Source organism: Nymphalis io, chromosome 1 (genome assembly GCF_905147045.1).
Source record: "Nymphalis io chromosome 1, ilAglIoxx1.1, whole genome shotgun sequence".
In the NCBI taxonomy this organism is placed as follows: Eukaryota; Metazoa; Arthropoda; class Insecta; order Lepidoptera; family Nymphalidae; genus Nymphalis; species Nymphalis io.
The window spans coordinates 889,422-912,918 of record NC_065888.1 but is presented as its reverse complement, the minus strand read 5'-3'; the positions used below and the strand labels follow the sequence as shown (position 1 = coordinate 912,918).

Below are 23,497 nucleotides of genomic sequence, written 5' to 3'. Positions count from 1 at the left end.
ACACTTCGTAAATAAAAAATACATGAGTACTAAAGATTACTAAACTTTTATTGCTTTTAAGCCTAGCGGGTAACATTTACAATGTTAAATTATTCTAGCCGGCTTAAAAAATATTTTTTTTTTAATATAGTAAATATACACACAATATATTTTTTCAAATATCACGAAATATACTAAATCGTCGACAGACTTGTCTACCATATACTTTAATACTGAAACCTCCGAAACGCGTAACACTTCTACTATAAATTTAGATTTTCAGTTAGCCGATACAAAAAAGCGTACCCACATTTATTAATATAAAAATGCATAAAATATTAAAATACACAATATCACATATGAAAAACGATACATAGTAACTACCCACAAAGCCACATATTATATACAATATTATTGTTTATAAGATCATCCTTTTGGTTTATAACGAGTCCTTGTTTATTACATGACACTTGAGTTGGTCACAGTACATATGACGTCATAATTACCGCTCCATCGCTTATTACTGTATCAAACTCGGCGAGGGCAGCACGACGCATAATGTCCGCAAAGATAATATTCATATTTCTAGTGTCAGTTTTAGTATTAGCACGTTGTGAATACAAATATCAAACGAAATGGTTCACAGTTCCGTTAGACCACTTTGGTTTTCAAAGAAACGAAACTTTTAAAATAAGATATTTAGAGAACAGTGAATACTGGGACGATGGACACGGCCCGATATTTTTCTACACGGGAAACGAGGTACTTAGATATTATAATACAATAATATATATAATGTACGAAATTTTGAAAATCTAATTCTTATTTTTTTTTAATGTCATATCTAGTTATTCGTAGATAATCCATGTTCATTATATTATTTATTTTACATGGTTTATGTAAAAAGTTTGCGAATAAATAGCTTTTACTGATAACAACGATAAAGCAGGATTCTATGGAATCATATATATAGAGCAAAATACATTCTATGTAACATTGTTGAAATTAATAAAAACAAACATAATTGCAATCAATTTTTTTAATCGGTATTTGCTTGTAAATTTTAAATGATATCGTCATTTATTACCCATTTTACACCAATACCAAATATAAATGTGTATAAAAAATCATTTCCTGAGCATCTTGAGTTAAACTGTATATAAGTAATTATCTTCTAACGCATGTAGTGTAAAATAAACATGCCGACTTACGGTCCCTTTGGGATCTGTGATTACACAAAAATTTCACAGCAATACTAAATTATTTTCTAAGATTGTTATTTATTTGCCATGCATATAAATTTGTTCGCTGATTAATTTCCTTCTGGTTGATTTCCTCTGTAAGAATAATTAAATCGGGTCAAAAATATTCATATGCGATTTAAACAGCCGTACTTATCTATGAAGTCGTTGCTCGCTCAATATACACATAAACACGCTTATTGATCGTTTACTGTCGCTTTACTTATCTACATTTACTTAAATTTAAGAATACTAACAATGCCCGTCTTTAAAGAATTCATATTTACCCCTACAATTAGGCGTACATATTGTGTTAGGAGTCAAAAGCAACAATGTTGTATTTAATATAAACTAGCTACCGCGACTTCGCACGGGTAGAACAAGAGTCTTCATTAAACGCGTATATCGGCGTAAGCGGCGCACACCAATGTGTTTTTAAGTTGAAACATAATTAACTATAAAAGTCTTTTACCGGTAAATCTAGCAGATGGTTAATTTTATGGCCATGTTCATATGTCACCTGAGTCTTTGAACGGCCACAATGCCAAGGACAATTGGCTCAGCGCGCTAACAATCGTGAGACCGGGCTTGTCATATGGCTTGTATCTAATTACACTGGCTCACCCACCCTTCACAAATGAACGCAATGTAATAATCTTAATAAGGAAATCCACCGCAATCGTATTGCTTAACCGTCGCAGAGTTAGATCAAATATTCAAAACGAATGGTAACATGGTACAAATTATGGCAAGATGGTAGTTATTACGATAGACTTATAAAGAGCCTAGAAATAATAAGAAAGACAAAATCGCTATAAAACCTATCAACAAAGCATCACTTCTTTTATTTATTATAAAAATGTGTATTTTATTTATTATAAAAAAAAATCTTAACATATCTTTTAAGGTACATCAGATTTAGGTATTTATATAAATATATTTGTAGATAAAAGGTTAAAAATAAACAAAGAAACTACTATATGTTATGCAATTCATTTTAACAATATTTGTGCAATTATTCTTTTCACCAGGGCCAGATCGAAGCCTTCGCGCAGCACACAGGTTTCATGTGGGAAATTGCGTCAGATTACAAAGCGAAGTTAATCTTCGCCGAACATAGGTATATTTAATCAACTTAATAAATAAATACATAATATGTCACGACCAAAATACTATTCGGCTTCGATTATATTACGCGTTTCATGAATGCACTCAAAAGTAATGTCACATTTTATTTAATTGTTGCGAGCTACAAATATCATGACAGACTTCAATCAACAATACTATATACTATGTATTGTTGATCGAAGACTAGACTATCGCCCCCTTTGCGATATGCCATCCATGCCTTTTTCTATTTAATTTGTTTTAATTTAATTAGTAAATCTACATAATTACTTGACTTATTACTAATTCTTACAACATTAGGTACTATGGTCAATCATTGCCCTTTGGCAACAAGTCATTAGAAAACGAAAATATTGGTTATTTAACGGCTGCGCAGGCGTTGGCCGATTACGCTGACCTTATCAACTACCTTCAGGGTGACAAGCTAGAACCGCGATACCCTGTCGTCGTTTTTGGAGGTAAGCAAAAATAATTCTATGTATTATTTTTATCTTTTTCTTAGGATACATTTCTACAAAACAAATCTAATATATGGCAAACAATTATTTCTTAGTACCTACCATTAAAAATATACTTATTGACAAATAACCTTAATTTCGGGGATAATCTGAACACATCACTTGCGTTTATATGGATGCGTTTTATTGGATATGTAAAAAACGATTCATAGATAGTGTTCAATCTATATAAACATTTGAAATAGTCTTAATTTTTTTTTGTATTTATTATAAAAGGAGAAGAATATAACTTATGTTATGCGAAACAATCAGTACGATAATTTGCCCAAAAAAAAGGTGTTGTAATTTATGACCTTTTTAAAATTGCCTAACTCATAATACAATCACTGTCATAAGAAATGTTGAATTAAAAGCTATTAAAACAGTTCATTGATAATCATTTTCTGTAAATTGATATACCTAAACTTATCCTTGGTTCGAATTCAGCAACGGTGGCATTCTTTAATAATCGATGTAATTACAATCGCTTTGTAGATAGGTATAATGTATTATTTATAAATTATTTGTTATAAGTATCATTTTCCGATGTTGAAATTTTATTATTTTGAAGAAGTCTTTAAATAAAGCTGTTAATGTATAATATAACCTAATATATGCATACAAGAAGAGAAAATTTGTACCAATCTGACTTTTTCTTCATAAATATCGAGTCGCTTTTGATATTGGGGTATATTTGAACAACTTTGTCATAAACCTTTTTGTTTTCTTCCTTGAAGATAGATCTTCTCTCAATTCTTGTACTATTGAAGTCCAGCCCAGATTCTGGACGTTGTGAACGTTAACAATTCAAGCTCGAAAAGCACGTAAAAATGTTAGTCATGCGTCTACACTCTCTCCGGTCGGATTGCTTATAAGATATCAAAAATAAGAGAACAGAGAGTGCATCTACATAATATGTTTGCGCATATACTTGCTTACTAAATATCCTTCCCCAGTAACTACGACTACTTAAGAATAGTCAAAACGGGTCAGGAGCACATCACCAATCCAAGATCCTGTTGACGATCTATCACATGCGGTTTTAAAGCATCTTTGTCATTGTCTTGTTGTTTCATTATTTTAATCTTGTTTCTTTAGGGTCATACGGAGGAATGTTAGCGGCTTACTTTCGTATAAAATACCCGCATTTGGTGAACGGAGCAATCGCAGCCTCCGCTCCTATTCACATGTATCCCGGCATGGTGCCTTGCGAAGTATTCGACAGAATTGTGACTTCAAGTTTTAAGATTGCTAATCAGAATTGTGTTAAAAACATCAAAAACTCTTGGAGTACTTTAAGGTAATATGATATTTATTATTTAATATCTTGGAAGTCTTTGCCTAAAGTATTACATCCGTTTTTAATTGGTTTCATTGTCAATTGATCTTGATGACTTTGTACATAAATAATTATTATTTAGACAGATATATAATAAAGTAATTGTTTTTTGTTTCTTATTTAAGGAATTTTGTAAAATTACAAAACAACAGTGAATGGTTACGAAACGAATGGAATCTATGTAATCCTATCAAGAACTCTACAGATGTTCAGTCGCTTGTAGATTACCTTCAGTCGATGTACGAGACCCTGGCGATGGTCAACTATCCATTCGAATCGGATTTCCTAATGCCACTACCAGCGCAGCCCGTTAGAGTCGTGTGCCAGTATTTGAACGAAACGTTAAAAGACAAAAAACTACTTCAGGTAAATACATAACGTAGAGCTAAAATTTAATTAAAACTAATATGATAATAAATAATGCTTAAATAATGTTTTTCCTATACACATAATTTAGCTTCTCTCTGCTTATGTATCTATTATATGCCAGTATTAAACTAGCAAGTCCCAGCAGATGACCTACGTGTATACATATGTAATAACGGTCATAACGATCGGATGAACTTTTCGAGGCAAGTTACAACAATGTAAATAGAATACAATTTTCATGGTGATTGATCAAGCGCTTTCGAAATCTATTCATTTCGAACAGTACTTACATATATAATTGAATTATATTAAAATCGCTTGATGTTTTGTTTTATGATTGATTACATATACAAACATGACAACTAATTATTAATATAAATAAATACTTATTGAATTGTAAACTATTGAAGGTCAAAGGATAACTTTTATTATCATAAAAATGAAACTAGACCGGATATAGTGCTGATATGAACTTACGTTCGCAAGCTAATATCGATTGTTGTATCATATAAAGTTCTGTTGTTCTAACATATTATTATAAATATATTAAACCAGTTGTGCAACAGACCTCACTCCGGTCTTATATTTTTCTTACCATCCCATCGATCTATGAAAGCGAGGGTCAGCACAGTTGTGCACTCCTGCGTAATCGACTAGTCTCCGTTGAAAATAAGTGCTATGGTTGAAATTCGTACAGTAGAACATCATCACCACCGGTTTTTAAATAAAGAAATAAATTTGTTGTTCTCCAGGGCATTGGAAAAGTTTTGAAAACATTTGCAAATTATACCGGCAAGGCGAGTTGTGTGGATTATAAGGATGACAATTATGGAAATCTTCAAGCAAGCGGTTGGGATTATCAGGTATCGAAATAAAATACCTCATAATTAGGTTGAGGTAGTTATTTTTAATAAATAATAAAACATAAGTGTTCATATTATGATTTTTTTTGATTCACTTACGTTATGGTTTATCGACGATTTCTCGACATGTTTCGGTAAGATTACTATTATAAGATTCCCATCATCAAGATTCATATCATATAATATTTGAGATATACATAGGTATGGTATACAGGATTCGGCAATTGGAGAGCATTAAACTGTACCGTACTTTTTATGTCTATTTATTCCATCTATATTTTACAATTTAAATAATTTATTATATTTTCAATTGTACAAGATCGGCTCGAAAATGTGTGAATAATTTCTCAAAACTCAATCACCACCTTTACTTGCAGCATTTTTGCAACTGCCTTTTGTAAAACTCCTAAAAAAGTATTTAGATGTCTTACTCCAACACAGGCCTGCACAGAAATGGTGATGCCTATGTGCACAACCGGTACATACGATATGTTCGAACCTAAGCCGTGGGACTTCACGAAATACGCCGAAGATTGTCACAAGAAATACAAGGTGTACCCCCGACCGCAGGGAGCCCGGGTGGAATATGGTGGATCAAAGCTGCAAGCTGCTTCCAATATTGTCTTCAGTAACGGATTGTTAGATCCTTGGGCTGGAGGTATGACTGCTTAATCATAGTTCACATTCCATTTGTGATCATCGCAGGTTAATAACTCTCTTCCAGAGAATGCATTTTCTTGGTCCATTTTTTCCGCCAATATGCGAATATTTGAGGTGGCTTTTTGCCGATGGTATATAGGTGCGCTTATCAAAATTCTTATGACACCCATTAGTTGAAATCGATAAACTAATTTTGTACAGAACCATCGATTCGCATCCAAGCAACGTGTTGGAACAAGCTCCGAAAAAAAAATCCTCGAATGGATCGAGGCCTTTTCCCTGCAATATGACATTAACACGCTATTACTACATTAAAATTATTTTATAAAACAAATTAAAAGGGACAAACTCTCAAATACTCAAGTTATTCGTAGTTCAGCAATACATTCTAAAATGTTTCATTCACAGGTGGAATTCTTAATAGTATCAGTAGTTCAGTGACTGCTGTTGTTATAATAGACGCCGCCCATCACCTCGACCTGATGCCTTCTAGTGATCAAGACCCTGCCTCTGTGAAGATGGCAAGAAACATCCATAGACAAAATATAGACAAATGGATAAGACAGTTCCGCGAAGAACAATCTGCAAAACAGTGATATATTTTAACATATCAATAAAGATTGATACACTTAACTATTTGTTACTTCATAATCATAGCGTAAAAATACCAGAGTTATAAAATCTTAGTAATCGTTGAAACATCAATGGTTCATATAATGTACCAATTACACATAATAAAAGTAAATATTTTTACATTATAAAAAGAAAATTGTTGGTATTTTATTGTAACTCCTGCGGTATAATTAAGTCTAACTATATCATCCATTGACATAGAATTGAATAAGCTTGCAAACATGAATACGATATGAACGAGATTAGAAACATTAAATGGCACATATTCTCAGTTTATATTTAATTGCGCAGATATTAAATACTACTAGTAATGTAATTTTCAATAAGATTCAAACTAAATTATAATATGACAAATAAAACTAGGTTTTTCTGTATGGGTATTGGGTTTTTCTGTCAGGAATTCTCAGTAGCAGCCCGGAGTTTGGAAGTTGGAAGTGTTATACACTCCCGTGCCTCGGAAAGCACGTCCTGCGCCTGAACTCTTTCCGGACCTGTCCGATTTCCGTCCCATCGGATTATGACAGTTAGGGAATAGAAAGTGCACCTGTGTTTACGCACACACTTGTGCACTATAACATCTCCTGCGCAGTTGGCTAATCTCTCTTGAGATTGGCCGCCGTGGCCGAAATCGGTTTGGAGGACATTATGAGGACAGCAAGCTAGGTTTTCTTATTATGTAATAAACGTGCAGTATCTATCTTGATACAAAACTGGAACTTAAATAACATAAATAAATACACCTAATTTAAGATTTTGTTTCCTAATGGCAATATTTTGCTTAATTGTTCGGACAGACACTGACATTCCTACGTTATTTTGAGCCTTTCAGGTTATGTCTGTCAAAATATAACAAAAACAAATATTAAAATAAATTATTATATTAAATATAACATAAAATGAGTACAACTTGCAAGTATTGTAATGAGCCTGAGAATAAACAAGATCGTCCCGGACTAATTTGCGACACCTGTATATGTTTTGTGCACTTAAGTTGTTTACGAAGACAAGGTACTCCTGGCGACTTTGTTTGCGATGTATTCTTTGATTTTACTTGTGCAGATTGCTCTACGGATTCTGAAGAACAGTTTTACCGTAACAGATTCACTTGGTAAGTCATACAACAAGGATTTCATAGTACTGTAACTGAACACATAATTGCCGGTTTTTTAATTCATAATATTTACATTCTGCCTAGACTGATCGGGCCAGGACTTAGAGATCCAAGGTCTATTCCGAAGCTGTTAGAGTATAATTATAATATATTTGGCTGGGTGGGGCTTGGCTAGCTGAGCCCTTAGGCCGGTGCCTTATAGGCATAAACACATACAGTGTCTCAAAAGGGAAATAATGTCTTTATTGTAATAATATATAATAATTATGTAAATTATAATTTATTTACTTGTATCAATACAAAACTGCAGTATTTATTGCCGATAATTTTTTCTCTATTCCAGGGTAAATGTTCTTTTGTTGACATTGAATCATCTCAGCATACAGATGCAAGGCATCAGTAACAATGGCTTCTTTCATTATAAGACACATATTTGTTCATTCGTTGATAGATATTGGGTACAACTTTTTGGAGATCAATTGTAAGTTCTCAACATATTAAAAAATATATATATATTGTTTGTATAATCTGTTGTTAAAAATATAAGTTGATTAAATTAAAGATTATCCTTATGAGAAACTAAGTCTGGTTATTATCTACATAATATAAAGAAAGTACACATGAAAGAAAAACTAATCTTAACAGAAATAAGACCTTAAGTTATATTGAATATAAGAGGAAAATTACAAGTTTAAAAGTTCATAATTGTAATTGATAATAATTGCAAATATTTTTAATTGTACAAGGTATATGTAACCAAACTTATTGCATATATTTAGTAAACTTAACCATTTTGGAATTACTTTCAGTAAACAAAAGAAGAACTGGGTTGGTACGATAGCTGGAGTACTCTCAGTATACAGCAATTTATTCTTCCGTTCGGGGTCGATTGCCCTAGGGGAGTCAGGATGGTGGCAGTTGCAGCACTATTTCTCCCCTGCTGTAGCGGCACACATATGTAAGTACAATATTAAATTGCAATCAATGAAACTAGTAAAATATACCAATTTAATAGCAAAACCATTGGATATCCGAAATAAAAATAATAGTGGATGGATTATAAAACATACTATCAATCAATGTAACGTCTTGCTACACGGCTTATTAAATTTGAATTTGTAATATTTGTGTTGTTAAAAATATATTAACATTAAAATTAGCTCATTATACAATTGTTTTTGTGAGATCTTAAATGATATATATGCGTAAAGTTAATAAATATATGTTAATAACACACCGGTGGGCAAAGAACTCGTCTGCTTTTGAGGAGAAGTTTTGCAATTTATTTCACCACTCTGCTCCGATGTCGGTTTATGGATATTCATATGGTAGAATTATATCGATACGTGCAGGTTTCCACACAATTTCCTTCACCGCCAACCATGAGATGAATTATAAATGACACATATGAAAGTGTCCCCGCAATCTTTAGTTTAGATTCAATGTTCTAATCATTTGGCCATCTCAACAAAAATTTTTTATAAATATTACAATTTTTAATAGAGTTTTAGGCAAATTGTAAGTATACTTTAAAAATGTATTTTATGTTTTTAGTACAAGAGCTGGCCCGTGATAGACCAAAAGGAGGTAGAACGCGCAATCATATGGCATTGGACAAAACAATATTCATTGCTAAAGTGACAGAGATGGGTAACTATTGTGTATTTTTTGTTTACACTTTCATAATAGACCACTGTCCATTTGTATTTATATAGTAAAATATATTTTGCCAAATACTATATAAATTAATTATTTAAGCCCAAAATCGAAACGAATATAAATGATAATATATAATCTATCAATCCTTATTGTTCAAACAAAAAAAAACATACAAGAATGTTTAATATAAATTTATTTATTTTCGAATTATAAAAAATAATTTATTTTTAGGTTACCAAGATTATCTTAACTATAAACCCGATCGTCCAATGCTGAAAACAGATGAAGGGCCACCGAAGAAACGTCGCTTGGACACAGACGAGCTCAGTGGAGTGTCAACTTCCTCTTTCAGTGAGCCGTTTGACTCCGACATGAGGTAATTGATTGAATACTTATAATAATAAAATATCCTTAATAGAAATCTCGAAATATCCACAATATTTTTTTAATGATATACTGCGTAAACAATTTTATTTACACAAAACGATATTTGATGAACCGCTTTCTAATTATATCTGTTTTCAAGAAAGACGCATCTCCCGTCGCATGTCACGGGTATATTGTCTCTTGGAGCTACTTTATATGGATTAAATAAAAATAGGAAAATATAGAATGTCGTAAGCATGCCCATCATATATACTATATTAGTTTCCGTCGTGGGGAGGGGGGTGTTTTCTTTACCCCGGACGATGTGTATGCAAATTTTCATGATGAACAAACAAACTCACTTTCGTATTTATAATGTTAAGTTTTTTTTTAATACAGGAAGGATTATCTTGACGATGCAATGGAGAGAGAAAATCAGAGCATGACCTTCGTGACCGCAAAAGACAATTTCACGGATGTCGAAAGCATCTTCAGAGGTTTTCAGTTCGCCCCCAACGGTCAGGTAGCGCGTGTGAGTGTACTGTTTTATTGCATGCAATTTTTTTGAGGACATTTACTCTTACGTGATATTAAGTAAATAAAAACATATTATATACCCACTCAACAATCAAATTATATACTGATAATTATTGAAACTATTTTTTATGCCAGAGCGACACATCAAGTTTACACTCAAACAAACCCTCGCTACACTACGACTCGGACTCGCACAGCTCACACAACCACACAGAGTTCCAATCTGACGACGAAAAATTCCGCGAAGCTAAGAAAAGTGAAACGAAAACGAAAAAAGTCGAAGAAAAACCAGTTTTCAGGGCGTACTCCCTGTTTTCTTCGCTACCTAATTCCACAGACATGCCGTGGATAGAGAAAGAACCGGAGGACAAAAACAAAGATTTAGTTAGGATGACGGAATACGAAGAGATCCAACTGCTGAAGACGGTGGAAAACCTCATACCCAAAGTGAAGGACGCGAATAAAAAGGCCGACCTGTACAGGCTGAAGGCGAAATTGGCGTTGCGAAGGTTGAAACGACATCACCATTTGCCGATGTTTGATTTGGATAAGTAGGTATTTTTTTTAATTGTATATTCTATACGTATGTACTATATATTTATAAATAAATATATTCCGAGCAAGCACCACTGAATTTTCATGTGCTTGATTTGTGTTTGTAATTCATCTCGTGCTTGACGTTGAAGAGAAACATCGCGAGGAAACCTGCATTTTTTTTTACAATTAATAGGCCAACGTTTGACCGTTGACTTGCTTGATGTTAAGCATCGACACGGTCTAAGATATAGCACGCTTGCATATAAGAAACCTGTTTACTCTGGATTTAAAGACACCAACATTGTACCTATCAGGAAATACGGACTCAGGCAAAGCATTCCATAGTTTCGCAGTGCGAATGTGTCTAATTTCATTGAAATTCTGCCACGTGTGCATTCTACCAACCCGTATTGGAGCAGCGTGGTGGAATAAGCTCCAAACCTTCTCCTCAAAAGGAAGAGGACGCCTTAGCCCAGCAGTGGGACATTAACAGGCTGTCACTGTTACTGTCTGTAAATATATTACTACCATCCCATCTCTTTGATAACCTTAGGGGGTTATCTGGAAGGAACCCCATCTAGGCGACAATGTTCATACTGTGTATTTATTTATCTATCTTAAGGGTATACTGTTTTCCTCTAGGACTGTGAAGCTGTTAGGTGGCTACGTAACAGAGGACCCGAGGGTGGTAATGAACGCTGAACGTGTTCTCGACAGGTTCCAGAGATCCGTGAGTAAATTCAATTTAAAGTTACACAGTTTCTATATAAACTAATTTTAATATACTACTGGGTCGTAACGCCATGTTATTTAGTCTACGACCTCAATAAACAAATAAGGTAACTAGACGTTCTAAGTAAGGTATTTTTTCGCCATTATTTTGTCAATCTAGAATCTACATTTTAACTATCAATTGATAATAAATAATAAAAAACAAAATAGTATTCTCTCGAAACGAAATTAATGTCTAACAAGTTAGTTATGTGAACTTTTCGCTTTTGGTGCATCTACATATATGCCTCTATTGCCGGCAATAGTTCGCTTTTATAGTATATAATATTATTGTACGCTACTTATATATTATCACGTCTCACTTCACTCTTGTATGCGCACTCACATGACAAATGACGCCAGCTAAGCCGTCGACATGTGTGGAAGCGCCATAATATTCATACGTTAATAAAACGTTTGAATTCATACCGTACATGGGTTTTTATATGGAAAGACGTTTGTTATATGCATCTTATCTATATCATTATACTTTTTTCTAACTTATTTTTGTTGTAAATTTTATACTTAAGATTCATCATTTATTTATTTATTATCTCCAACAAAGGATACACATTTACGAGTGCATTACATCGTGGAATATTTTTTTTTAAATATGTGTGCTCCTTCAATTAAAGGAGACCACAGCAAGCACATGAAATAATTACTAAACTGACATTAAAAAAAAAGAAATGTTACATAGTGGTATTCAATAAATAGACATAGAAACTACAAAAAGATAAACAATGGATAAATTTAAACTAACTTTTTGTTTTAGTATCTAATAGATAACCTCTGCGGAACGATATCCAGCACTAACTACGGCACCCTCCTGCTGTCGCACATCGAACCGACGGTCTTCCGCTCCCCGTACTCTGGGACCATTCTAAAACCATACATTCGGAGGGACGCGACTACAATGCCGACGTGGTTGCAGCTCAGAGACGAACTCTTAAGGAGAACTCACAGGTAATTTTAGTCGAGGACTTTCCATAAATAATGTTTTATTTATTTCTTAAAATAAAGTGGTCCTAGTGCTAAGAATTCTCATACTTAAGATATTATAATACACCTTTCTTTATTTAAAACAGACGAATAGGACTTTTGGTGGTAAGTGTTCACCTCCACCAATAGACACGCATAATAATATAAATAAAAATCAGTCCGTACACCAAAGCAAATGCCAATGATCTACCTAGTGATTTGGATCCTTCAATCAAATATAGTGGAACGAAGTACTGCTGTTTGGTGCTAGAATAACTAAGGACGACCTAGCGTTTGCACAAAGCGCTTTATTATCGCTGGAAAAACGCATGGATTATGTGGTACTCGGTGTCCAAGGCGCCGAGTGCGCCCCGATCATCGGAATACCCACTAAAAAACCAGCGGTACCCTTTCCGTCTTAACTAGGAGCGCCACGGAATTGCTTTCGCATGCTACCGTGGAGTTTGCACAAAGCCCTTCGCCAGCTTTACATTATTTATTTTGTGTGCAATTATCATTCATGCTTCCCTAATTCCATGAATTTTTCAACATATAAGCCTGACGTTAAATTCAAATCACACAGACACATTAAAGACTACGAGCCTCCCCCGCGCCCCACCATCGACTACTCGTATGTGCGTCCGCAGCACATAGCCGCGGTCAACAGTCTGTGTGCGCAGTTCTTCTGGCCCGGCATCGACTGTGAGTACATGACCGTAGTAATCGGCTCACGATATGCTCTTGGGTCAACTTCAACTGTAAATATACTGGTGTCTATGGAAAATACGCGACGAAAATATATCTTAAAATTACGGTTATTATATATTTTTAAATTTAATTAATTCTGTCGCTACTTAATATTTAAAACAAAGCGAAAACTGCTAATGATGCACTTTCATACTAAACAAGCTCACATAACTATTATTGTGAAGAACTTAAAGAACATGCTGAACTGGATTTTTTAATTCTTAGAGGAACGGGATCATGATGTCGTGAATGATGAAGGTTAGGAGATCCTCAGTCGGTGCTCGTTAAAGTGTATTGTATGGGTACTCAGTGACGGAGGCGCTGCAGTACCCGGAGTTCAGCTGCGTGGTGTCGTACGGTCGGCTGGTGGTGGGCTGCGCCTTCCTGGTGCCGGACGCCGGCGGGCAGGCCTACGTCTCCTTCGTGTTGACGAGGCCGGAGTGGAGGCGCAAGGGACTTGCGACCTTCATGCTCTACCATCTGCTACAGGTGACACGCACACACACACGCAGACACACACACCAGCCTTCATAAATAATATACAGTTGTGTTGAGGATATATATACTAATGCTTATGTGTTGTAAAAACACGATTCCTAAATTTTTTTTCGATATAAAAAATTCAAAACCTCTAAATACACCAATTCAAAATGTTATATAAACTAAATGTAATAAAGTATGGGTCCTAACTAACTAAATGTAAAAAAGTTTAAAAATGTAAATAATATAAAATTTTAGTTCATCATTAGTTGTTAAAAAAATTACGTGTAAGCTCAATCCTGCGCCTCGACGCCGAACATTTCTTTAGCAGCGCTCCGGGCTTCCAACATGGAGCTTATGTCGCTTGCAAACTTATACAAATTTATAAGTACTACATATAATAAGTGACGCGATTTCTATAGGATGATTGGGATGTGACCGGGAAAAAATATAAAAGACGCAATTAAAAAAAAATTATTGTATATTGAAAAAATAAACTTTTATAAATTATCGTACCATCTGCAAATATTCAAGATAGCGGGCATGGTGCAAAAGACGCTACTAATGTGCGCAATATTTCAATTAGTTTTAGTAAAAATAAGGTCCTCCAGACCGTTTTCTGCCACGGCGGCCAATCAGCGCAGGACACATTATAGTGCACATTTTAGTAATATATACTATAGCCTCTTAACACTAAATAATCTTAACCTTTTTTTTCAGACCTGCACAGATAAGGATGTAACTCTACATGTGTCACCCACCAATCCAGCAATCTTTTTGTATCAAAAGTTCGGTTTCAAAGTGAGTATTTCATACATGAGTATAAAACAAATTCCGCATTATATTTCAGAATAAACCATCCAAAATATTTTCTTATTAAGATTTTAGACTTCGTTTTAAAAACCTATTACTTACCATATTATATTTATATTTATCTCAGATATATGTTATTATTTAACCAAAGAGTTTTATTAAATCCATGCAGTCATTTTCGTTGAGCATCCTCAGACGGTCAAAACATTTTTACATAGAATTGTCCCTATATTTCGTTTTGGAAAAAATATAGTCAAATACAAATATAGTAAAAGTTAAATCATTTGAATAGTACATAATTATGTACTATTAGTATAAATAAAACAATGACAATGTTTTAGTAACACTTTATTTCAAGGCTTTGATACAAATCCTTCAGACAGAAGATAGTCATATATCTTTCTTGTTTTATTTACATCAATTTTAACAATCCTTCTTGCATCTAATAATCGCAAAAAGCCAAGCTTATTGTTTTCTGTTATGAGTATCTTTTTAATTTCTAAGTAATTTCCGGGTATTAACCTTATGTTGGAACACAAACTCTTTTCACTTTCTGATAATAGATGAAAACCTGGTAGATCAATGATGTCTAAAGGCAAGGATGCCTTTCGGTATCTCTTGCCAATGGCATTACCAAAATAGAACTTATGTTTAACTGGTGACTGGCTGTCAAATTTCTTCATCATTATAGACGTGGCATATCTCTGTTCTTTATAAGCCATATCATTGACTTTCTTTAACTGCATATACAGTTGTGCCGAATGAATACTTTTCATACCATTCCTACGATATTCACATAGTCTGACAATCCTATTTATCAAATCATCTTCCAAATTAAGAGATTCCATAAATGCATCAAACTGCATACCTGTCATAAATTGCATAAATGGAAGCAGACGTTCAGATTTTGGCCTTGATAATGTACTATCAAACCTTTTTAACCAGGATAAAAGTTTATTAGGCATGATGAGGCCATGATTTTGAATCACTTTGTATCTACGTTGCCTTTCTTTCAGTCTTGTGTTAAGTGCACTCACTAAGCTAACTTTTAAAGCATCCATACACTCATCGTCATCATCAGAATAACCATCCTCTATGTTAAATATGTTTTCTGCATTGTTATCATAGCTCAGTTCAAATTCAGATCTATATGCATTGTAACCGGCTAAGAGTTGATCTGACTGATTATTTCTAGGCGGATTAGTACTCAGTTCTGTATTGAATAAATATGGTGTCAGAGGTTTCAAAAATAATGACTGTTCTGTTTCAGGTATTAGTTTCAATTCACTATATTGAACTTTTTCAATATAATATTTCTTATAATGCTCTTGACATTCAAGTTTCGATCGCGTGTGTACACTTTTCGATATTTCCTCCCAGTTACCGTAACCGTACGTCGAAAGTGCCGTTAGCAACTTACATTCCTCTTTTGCGGACCAATTACAATTTTCAAAAAGCGGGAAGTCATTTCTCCTTACCGCATATTTATGGTCATTTTTATGACCGCCCTTCTCTTTCCCTGACGCGAAACAAGAACAACATAAATTTGCTTCACATTCACAACATTCAATGAAAGGTTCATGGGCGATGTCCGCACAAATATCACATTTTACTTGCAATACATCGTTAGCCATTATCTTTCACAGGTTGAGGAGCTGATACAAGACTTTTACGAGAAATACTACGACATCGATTATAAAGGCTGTCGGCATGCGCTCTTCTTGAGATTAGTTCGGTGAAATAAAGTGTTTTTTGTTTTATTTGTTGTTTAATTTGAATCATAAATGTCAATTTTGTATATACTTTCTTAAATTAAATAATTTAAATAACAAGATATTATAAACTACAAAACTTGTAATTTTAATTCATACTCAGTTTTTGATATTATTTCATTCATTCGTGCCTTGCCAAATGTCAATCATGTCAATGTCGTTGTAAACTTGTCAAAACTATAGGTACCTACTTCAGTTTATTAATAAAACATAGACAATAAATATATATTTTCATGCAATAATTTCATAAAAAAATCTTATACTTACGTTTTATTACTACATTTAATGATTTTTTAATTTATAAATGACAAATTATAATTATTGATATTGGAGTAATTGTTTATTTTTTTATGTATTTAAAAACAACTAAAATTGTATTTAATTTTAGTTTATCAATAAAATAAACTATTATTCGCTTTAATTATGGTGACAATTAATAATTATATGCAGGTTTACACGTGATAGAGTGTTAGATTAAGCAAAGGAATCAAGATATGACATTGCTACAGTAAAACTCGATCAACTCATCAAAACAAACAAGGAATAGCATATTGTTGTTATACACGAGATGCCAATGTTGCCATTCTTAATTAAAAATCGATTGTTCAATATTGTTCAATATTCAATATAGTATTAATTGATACTCCAAGCAATATTGAACAATACCTGATATTATAAATAATATAATATCATGAATAAATAATAAAATATTATATTAGGTCCTTACATATAAAATTAGCGTTTTGTCGTACTCACCACTTTGATCTGAAATATCTCCTCTTTGGTTAAGAATTCCAAATTCAAATTTATAAATTCATTTAGCTGGTACTTTTGAGTTTTGAAAACAGTCATTCATTTGTTTTTTCCTCATTATTTTTTTCTTTGGCGTCGCTTATTACCGCACAATGGAAAACATGAAAAATCGGTATATTTACGAGTACCGTGCCACCAGTCTGCACCAGCAACTGCAAACCATGAAGGAAGAACTAGCTGCTAAACAACCGAGATTGATTAATCGCTCTAGGCCACTGCTACTTCACGACAACGCAAGACCACACACTGCACAACAAACAACCACTAATTAAAATGAGCTACAATTGGAATGTCTGTTACATCCACTGTACTCCCCAGACCTTGCTCCAACGATTACCAATTTTTCCGGAATTTGGACAACTTCTTACAAGGAAAAAAATTCAACTCCGATGCGGCAGTCCAAACCGTCTTCAAAGAGTTTATTGATTCTTGTTTTTTTTAGTAAAGAGACAACCTATGAGATGGCAAAAGTGCATAGATAACAACGGTGCATGCTTTGATTAATTAAATATATTTTCCAAAAAAAAAAAATACTTTATATTCCTCCCGTAAAAAACGCCAATTTCATATGTAAGGACCTAATATTACAATTTATGACAAAGCACCTTTGCAACAATGTTATTTACAAGTCGATAATCGATGTTAATTATTACAAAGTAATAAAATCATTACGACAGTGAATAATAAATACTTCGAGTCAGTCAAAAGATAGTTTGCAGTGTTTAAGTTTTATTTTTTGCGGTTTTAAAACACATTAAAGCTGTAAAAATGCAATGTAATGTAAAATGTTAAGCTGTTATTTCACTGACTTTGATTATTATTAATAGAATACATATTATATGCTTTGTTTTTAAAAACACGACTTCAATAGATCAAACAAAATAATCGATTATCGTATGTCTGTCTAATCTGGAATTTATTGCAACACTAAATGTAGCTTAATTCCAGACTTTCAATCAAATCAATATTTGAATTATTTTTATCTCAAATAAAATCCTCGGCTTAAACACACTGGGCGGTAGTCCGATGAGGCGAAAAATAAAGAAAATAATTATGATATTCCTTTCAGCTTGACGAATAAGTAATAAATTAATTTAAATCCTAAACGTAGTTAATGATATATGTAATAGTGAATCTTTAATATTGATTACTGTAAACAAAATTAATCATAATTGAGGTTATCATTATTACTTTCAATCATACTATTAATCTGATTACAAAAGTAATTGATTAAGTCTCTGATTTCATATAACATGTTACATATATACCTCATTAATGTATAATAGTATTTTCCTGGCTGAATTTCGATTCTACTAGTCTACACATCGTGTTTTTTATATGTTTATAAATACGACTTTCCACCTAAATATAATGCAAACATGATAACCAATGACCTCCCGTGGTGAAGAAGTCAACGAACATACCGTTACGTCAAGTTCCAGCTTCCAATACTCGATTTCTGATTACAATACATTTGTATAATATAATCATATAATACAGTACATTTGTATAATGACTGCCTCGTTGGTCTAGTGGCTTGATATAAGGCCGCAGACCCGGAGGTCCTGGGTTCAATCCCCAGGTCGGGCCAATAAAAAGTTATTGGGTTTTTCTATCAGAAAAATTCTCAGTAGCAGCCCGGAGTCTGGAAGTTGGAAGTGTGTACACTCCCGTGCCTCGGAAAGCACGTAAAGCCGTTGGTCCTGCGCCTGAACTCTTTCCGGTCGTGTCGGATTGCCGTCCCATCGGATTATAAGAGTTAGGGAAAAGAGAGTGCACCTGTGTTTGCGCACAGACTTGTGCACTATAATATCTCCTGCGTAGTTGGCTAATCTCTCTTGAGATTGGCCGCCGTGGCCGAAATCAGTCTGGAGGTCATTATTATTATTATAATATAATCACATTGAAATGTATTAGCATATTATTACAACCTATTTACATGATATTTTTTTACAACCCGGATGATGAATTTAACGGAGAGCAATGATGAGAGTTGTTATATGTAAAAGATATAAACTAAATCATTAATTAATTTAACATTCAAAAAAGAACAAAGAAAACGAAAAAGAAGTGTAGGTACGGTCAATTACATTATAACAACTACCTCTTTCTATACTCAGCTGTTACTTGTTTGATCACATCATATTGAATGCATTATTACACATCCCGGAAATACAATATAATAATTTGCCTACATAAATAAATTCTAAGTAGGTTTCTAAAAATAGCTTTACAAACAAAATAATCGACGGCATTACGAAAAATTAAACCAATTTGGGATATGGTACTGTTTCGAAACATTAAAACGTATAAAATGCCTTACAAAGTTACAACTAGCACATCGAGTCATGGGATTATGTTGTAAAACAATAAGATATCAGCTGTTAGTTAATTAAATATGTATAAGTATCGTGTTTTATCATTTACTTACATATATACATATCGCTTAGCGCTTCAAAGTTACAAGCGACAGAAAATTCTAGACTGATCTAGGCATATTTACTTACTTTCTTTTAGATTATATTGAGTACCTACTTTGTGTATACCTGTAAAAAGGGTCATAAAATATCAAATCTACCTAAAATAGACAGGAAACAATTAAATCAAAATTAAAAAAATCGTTTTACTTGATGAATATTAAACGAGTGCATGTGAACAGTTGGATGTTTCTTGACCCACATTCTGTTTTATCTCTCACGTGTTTAATGTTCCTATAACGCCATACCTTATATTGTTCTAAAGTATAAAATGTAATTATGGAATCATTTAAAATATAATATATTTCACATTAAAATAATGTAGTAATTACTTAAATAGTTTGATTTTCTAAACGATCAGTCGTAAACACAATGACCCTTTTACTCATGCATAATTAAATAAACTGAACCATACTGCCATGAATATAAAAATCAAAATGAAGTATTTTTTACCCTGACTCAGTCATTACCTATATTTCTTTTTCTATCTCTTTCTACGTACCAAAAGCGACGTCATTAATAATAAGACAGTTTTCAATGTGTATGTGGACATTAAATTTAATTTTTGTAACATTTTATTCACTGTTTCCAAACTTGCTGTACTGCATCCCGATTGGTTAATATTTTAAAAGGCATTTGTCATTGGTTAGAAATAACACAAACATAGCGTCACAGTTATAAGCTTGCAATTGAAAACAGACTAAATACAAAAGCGACGTCAAGTCTGCACTCGGATCTTGGTTCTATTTGAAGTCCTAAAATTACATTTATCTCTTTCTAACTCGTCTATTAGTGAAATGATTTTGATGTGGTGTCTCTTTTACTCGCCAAGTGAAGGCCCTAGAATGTTCTAGACGTTTTAATGTATATATTTTGGCGCGACGACAGCGCTACGTTTCATTCATTTGTGAAGTAGATAGTGTGAACTTGTGAGTTGTGTTGTGAGTGGATATTTTAAGACTTTCATCTAGTTATTAGTGGATTTCTAATAAAACCTACTATTGTAAGTATATCTGGTATATATTTATTATGCGTGATATTGTTTCTATATATTAGTGATCATAAAAATTAAATTGTAAATCTTCTTGAAGTCGTGTAGAATTGCGCGGTTCATGAGTCTCCAAAAATGGTGTCAGCGAATACTAATAGGAATTGTTTCTTTGTTTCAGGATAAATCATAGAAATGGGAAAGGATTATTACAAAATATTGGGTCTGTCGAAAGGTGCGACAGATGACGAGATCAAAAAAGCTTACAGAAAATTGGCACTGAAATACCATCCGGATAAAAATAAAGCCCCTGGGGCAGAAGAAAGGTTTAAGGAAGTGGCAGAAGCTTACGAAGTGCTGTCTGACAAGAAAAAGCGCGAAATTTATGATGCTCATGGGGAAGAAGGACTTAAGGGAGGAATGGGTGGCCAGAATGGACCAGGAGGTGGCCAGTCGTTTTCGTACACGTTCCACGGAGATCCGAGAGCGACCTTTGCACAGTTCTTCGGTTCTGCCAGTCCGTTCCAAGCATTCTTCGATCTGAATGGCACAGGTGGCACTACAATGTTTTTCGACCGCGACATGGATGTTGACATGGACCCGTTCGCTAACATGGGTATGGGACAAACAAGGCCAGGTGGTCCCGGTGGGGCTTTTAGGAGTCACAGTTTTAATTTCCACGGGTCCCCGAACAGAAAAGAGAAGACTCAAGATCCGCCAATAGAACATGACCTTTACGTGTCGCTGGAGGATATTTCCCGAGGCTGCGTTAAGAAAATGAAGATATCTCGTCGAGTCATCCAACCAGATGGAACATCGAAAAAGGAAGACAAGGTGTTGACCATCCATGTGAAACCTGGTTGGAAGGCGGGTACAAAAATAACGTTCCAGAAAGAGGGTGACCAAGGCAGAAACAAGATCCCAGCTGACATAGTGTTTTACATCAGAGACAAACCCAATCCATTGTTCAAGCGAGAAGGCAGTGACATCAGATATACAGCCAAAGTTTCACTAAAACAGGTAAGAACCCCAGATACATTTATTATTATTAATCTATTATATTTTTCTTGTTATTTAATCTATTATTTGTATGGGAATCCCATTGGGATCTCACTTTATGAGTTTGTTGATTCATATAATATCAAGTGTGTATATAATGAATTTGATGAGTCAGTATATAATAACTGTAATATAAATTATTAAACATTTATTCTAGACCAGTCACTACTTCATGAAGTACTGTTAACAATGTTGTTAAATGTTCTTTTTTTCTACAGGCTCTTTGTGGGACAATAATAGAAGTACCAACTATGTCTGGAGAAAAACTGACTGTCAACCTTCAAGGTGAAGTGGTGAAGCCATACACTGTGAAACGATTCCCTGGCTATGGACTTCCATTCCCAAAGGAACCGACAAGGAAAGGTGATCTGCTTGTTGCATTTGACATCAAATTCCCTGACCGTCTAAGTTCAGGAGTTAAAGAAATCCTCATGGACACTTTACCGAATTAATGAATTTTGAAGACTTGGAAATCTCATTAACGACTAAGGAGTATTGTGGCCCCATTTGATGTTGGGGACTGCACTTTGAAGCTCAACTGTTACAATGGGACATTCCTCTTAGGTTTTCAATATTAAACTTACTCATTTCATGTTTTGGAGAAAACGAGTAAGTCAAGAGTTGTTGCAGACCTATATTCTGGTAAATGAGCACACTCATTTAAAATGCTCCTTGACCTCTGTGTAATTACTCTTTGACTATTATATACTGTTTCTATTTCGCGAGTTGTTTGCTCCGCTTAATAGAAGAAAAGAATTAATTTATTGACAAATTTTGTCTGGTTATGATAGTTAACAGATTAGCTAATCTTGTGTGTCTGAGGTTTTTCATGCGTTTTAGGATGAAAAGTGGAATGGTTGTGAATGTTTATTCTGAGTGTATTATTTAATTTTGTAAGATGTAAATATTTAAGTTTGTAAATATTTTGATTATTAGGGCAGTGATTGTAAGTTTTAGGTTCAATATTATATACTGAAATAAAACTGACAATTGTCTTTTCCAAGTAACGTTGATTCAATTCATTGCTAAAGTTTTAATGTAGTAGTATTTTAAAGACTGTAATCAATTCTCTATTCATTGTTTGATTGACAAATATAAACTTATCACTTATAATTACTGTTTAAATGGTAATAAAAGAATTTAAATTGTCTATGGTTTTTGATTTCACACACAAATTACATTTATTTTCATATCCATATGTTTACAAGATTCTTAAAATTAGTTTGAAGCTAGAATAATTTTAGATGTGGTTATTGCAAATAAACTGAAAATAACTTTGTGGGACATAATATAGTGGCACTCTGCATCGAGTATAGTGTATAAACAGCTGTAAAGGAATTAGGTGACGTAATCACCAGTTGGCACGGGGAGAGGGCCTTGGCGAGAGCTGGAAGAGTGCGGCCACAGAAATGGCGTGCGATTAATTAAAGATAACTCTTCATTTTTATTTCATATTGATACATAATTAAAATGTTTTAGTGTTTAATTACCAAGGTTAAAATTCAAAACTCACTAATTAGATCTAATGTTTATTAAATTGTATTTTCACTATAATATTATAAAATCAATACAATAATACAAAAAGATTATCATATTTACCAAAATGAAAAAGATTTAATTGAATTATGTTTAATATATATATATATATATAGAATAAAAAATATTTTTCGTGGCTGC

General features: G+C 33.5%; 4 protein-coding genes across 5 annotated transcripts; 3 read left to right on the top strand and 1 right to left on the bottom strand.

The window, feature by feature from the left end:
* The first annotated feature begins 489 nt into the window (after window positions 1-489).
* On the top strand, window positions 490-6,709 carry LOC126771267 (lysosomal Pro-X carboxypeptidase). The gene is made up of 8 exons (XM_050491063.1): window positions 490-741; window positions 2,252-2,340; window positions 2,649-2,806; window positions 3,944-4,145; window positions 4,310-4,550; window positions 5,306-5,416; window positions 5,858-6,074; window positions 6,485-6,709. The coding sequence occupies exons 1-8, from the start codon at window positions 538-540 to the stop codon at window positions 6,670-6,672; spliced, it is 1,410 nt and encodes a 469-aa protein (XP_050347020.1). The 5' UTR covers window positions 490-537; the 3' UTR covers window positions 6,673-6,709.
* Window positions 6,710-7,488: 779 nt separating this feature from the next.
* On the top strand, window positions 7,489-16,471 carry LOC126771159 (cysteine-rich protein 2-binding protein). 2 transcript variants are annotated; one of them, XM_050490926.1, is made up of 13 exons: window positions 7,489-7,817; window positions 8,164-8,301; window positions 8,630-8,778; window positions 9,375-9,470; window positions 9,711-9,855; window positions 10,245-10,368; window positions 10,518-10,933; window positions 11,562-11,649; window positions 12,466-12,656; window positions 13,255-13,373; window positions 13,729-13,907; window positions 14,619-14,699; window positions 16,358-16,471. In XM_050490926.1, the coding sequence occupies exons 1-13, from the start codon at window positions 7,606-7,608 to the stop codon at window positions 16,448-16,450; spliced, it is 2,031 nt and encodes a 676-aa protein (XP_050346883.1). In that variant the 5' UTR covers window positions 7,489-7,605; the 3' UTR covers window positions 16,451-16,471. The 2 variants fall into 2 exon arrangements, with proteins under 2 accessions (XP_050346883.1, XP_050346875.1); XM_050490918.1 differs by having other exon boundaries at window positions 7,491-7,817; window positions 10,245-10,377.
* Window positions 15,043-16,364, bottom strand: LOC126771276 (transcriptional adapter 2A). The gene has a single exon (XM_050491076.1). The coding sequence runs from the start codon at window positions 16,343-16,345 to the stop codon at window positions 15,065-15,067; it is 1,281 nt and encodes a 426-aa protein (XP_050347033.1). The 5' UTR covers window positions 16,346-16,364; the 3' UTR covers window positions 15,043-15,064.
* A 4,166-nt stretch (window positions 16,472-20,637) lies between the features above and the next one.
* LOC126771323 (dnaJ protein homolog 1) lies at window positions 20,638-22,964 on the top strand. The gene is made up of 3 exons (XM_050491170.1): window positions 20,638-20,776; window positions 20,943-21,781; window positions 22,039-22,964. Exons 2-3 carry the CDS (start codon window positions 20,957-20,959, stop codon window positions 22,270-22,272), a joined length of 1,059 nt encoding a protein of 352 aa, XP_050347127.1. The 5' UTR covers window positions 20,638-20,776; window positions 20,943-20,956; the 3' UTR covers window positions 22,273-22,964.
* Window positions 22,965-23,497: the final 533 nt, after the last annotated feature.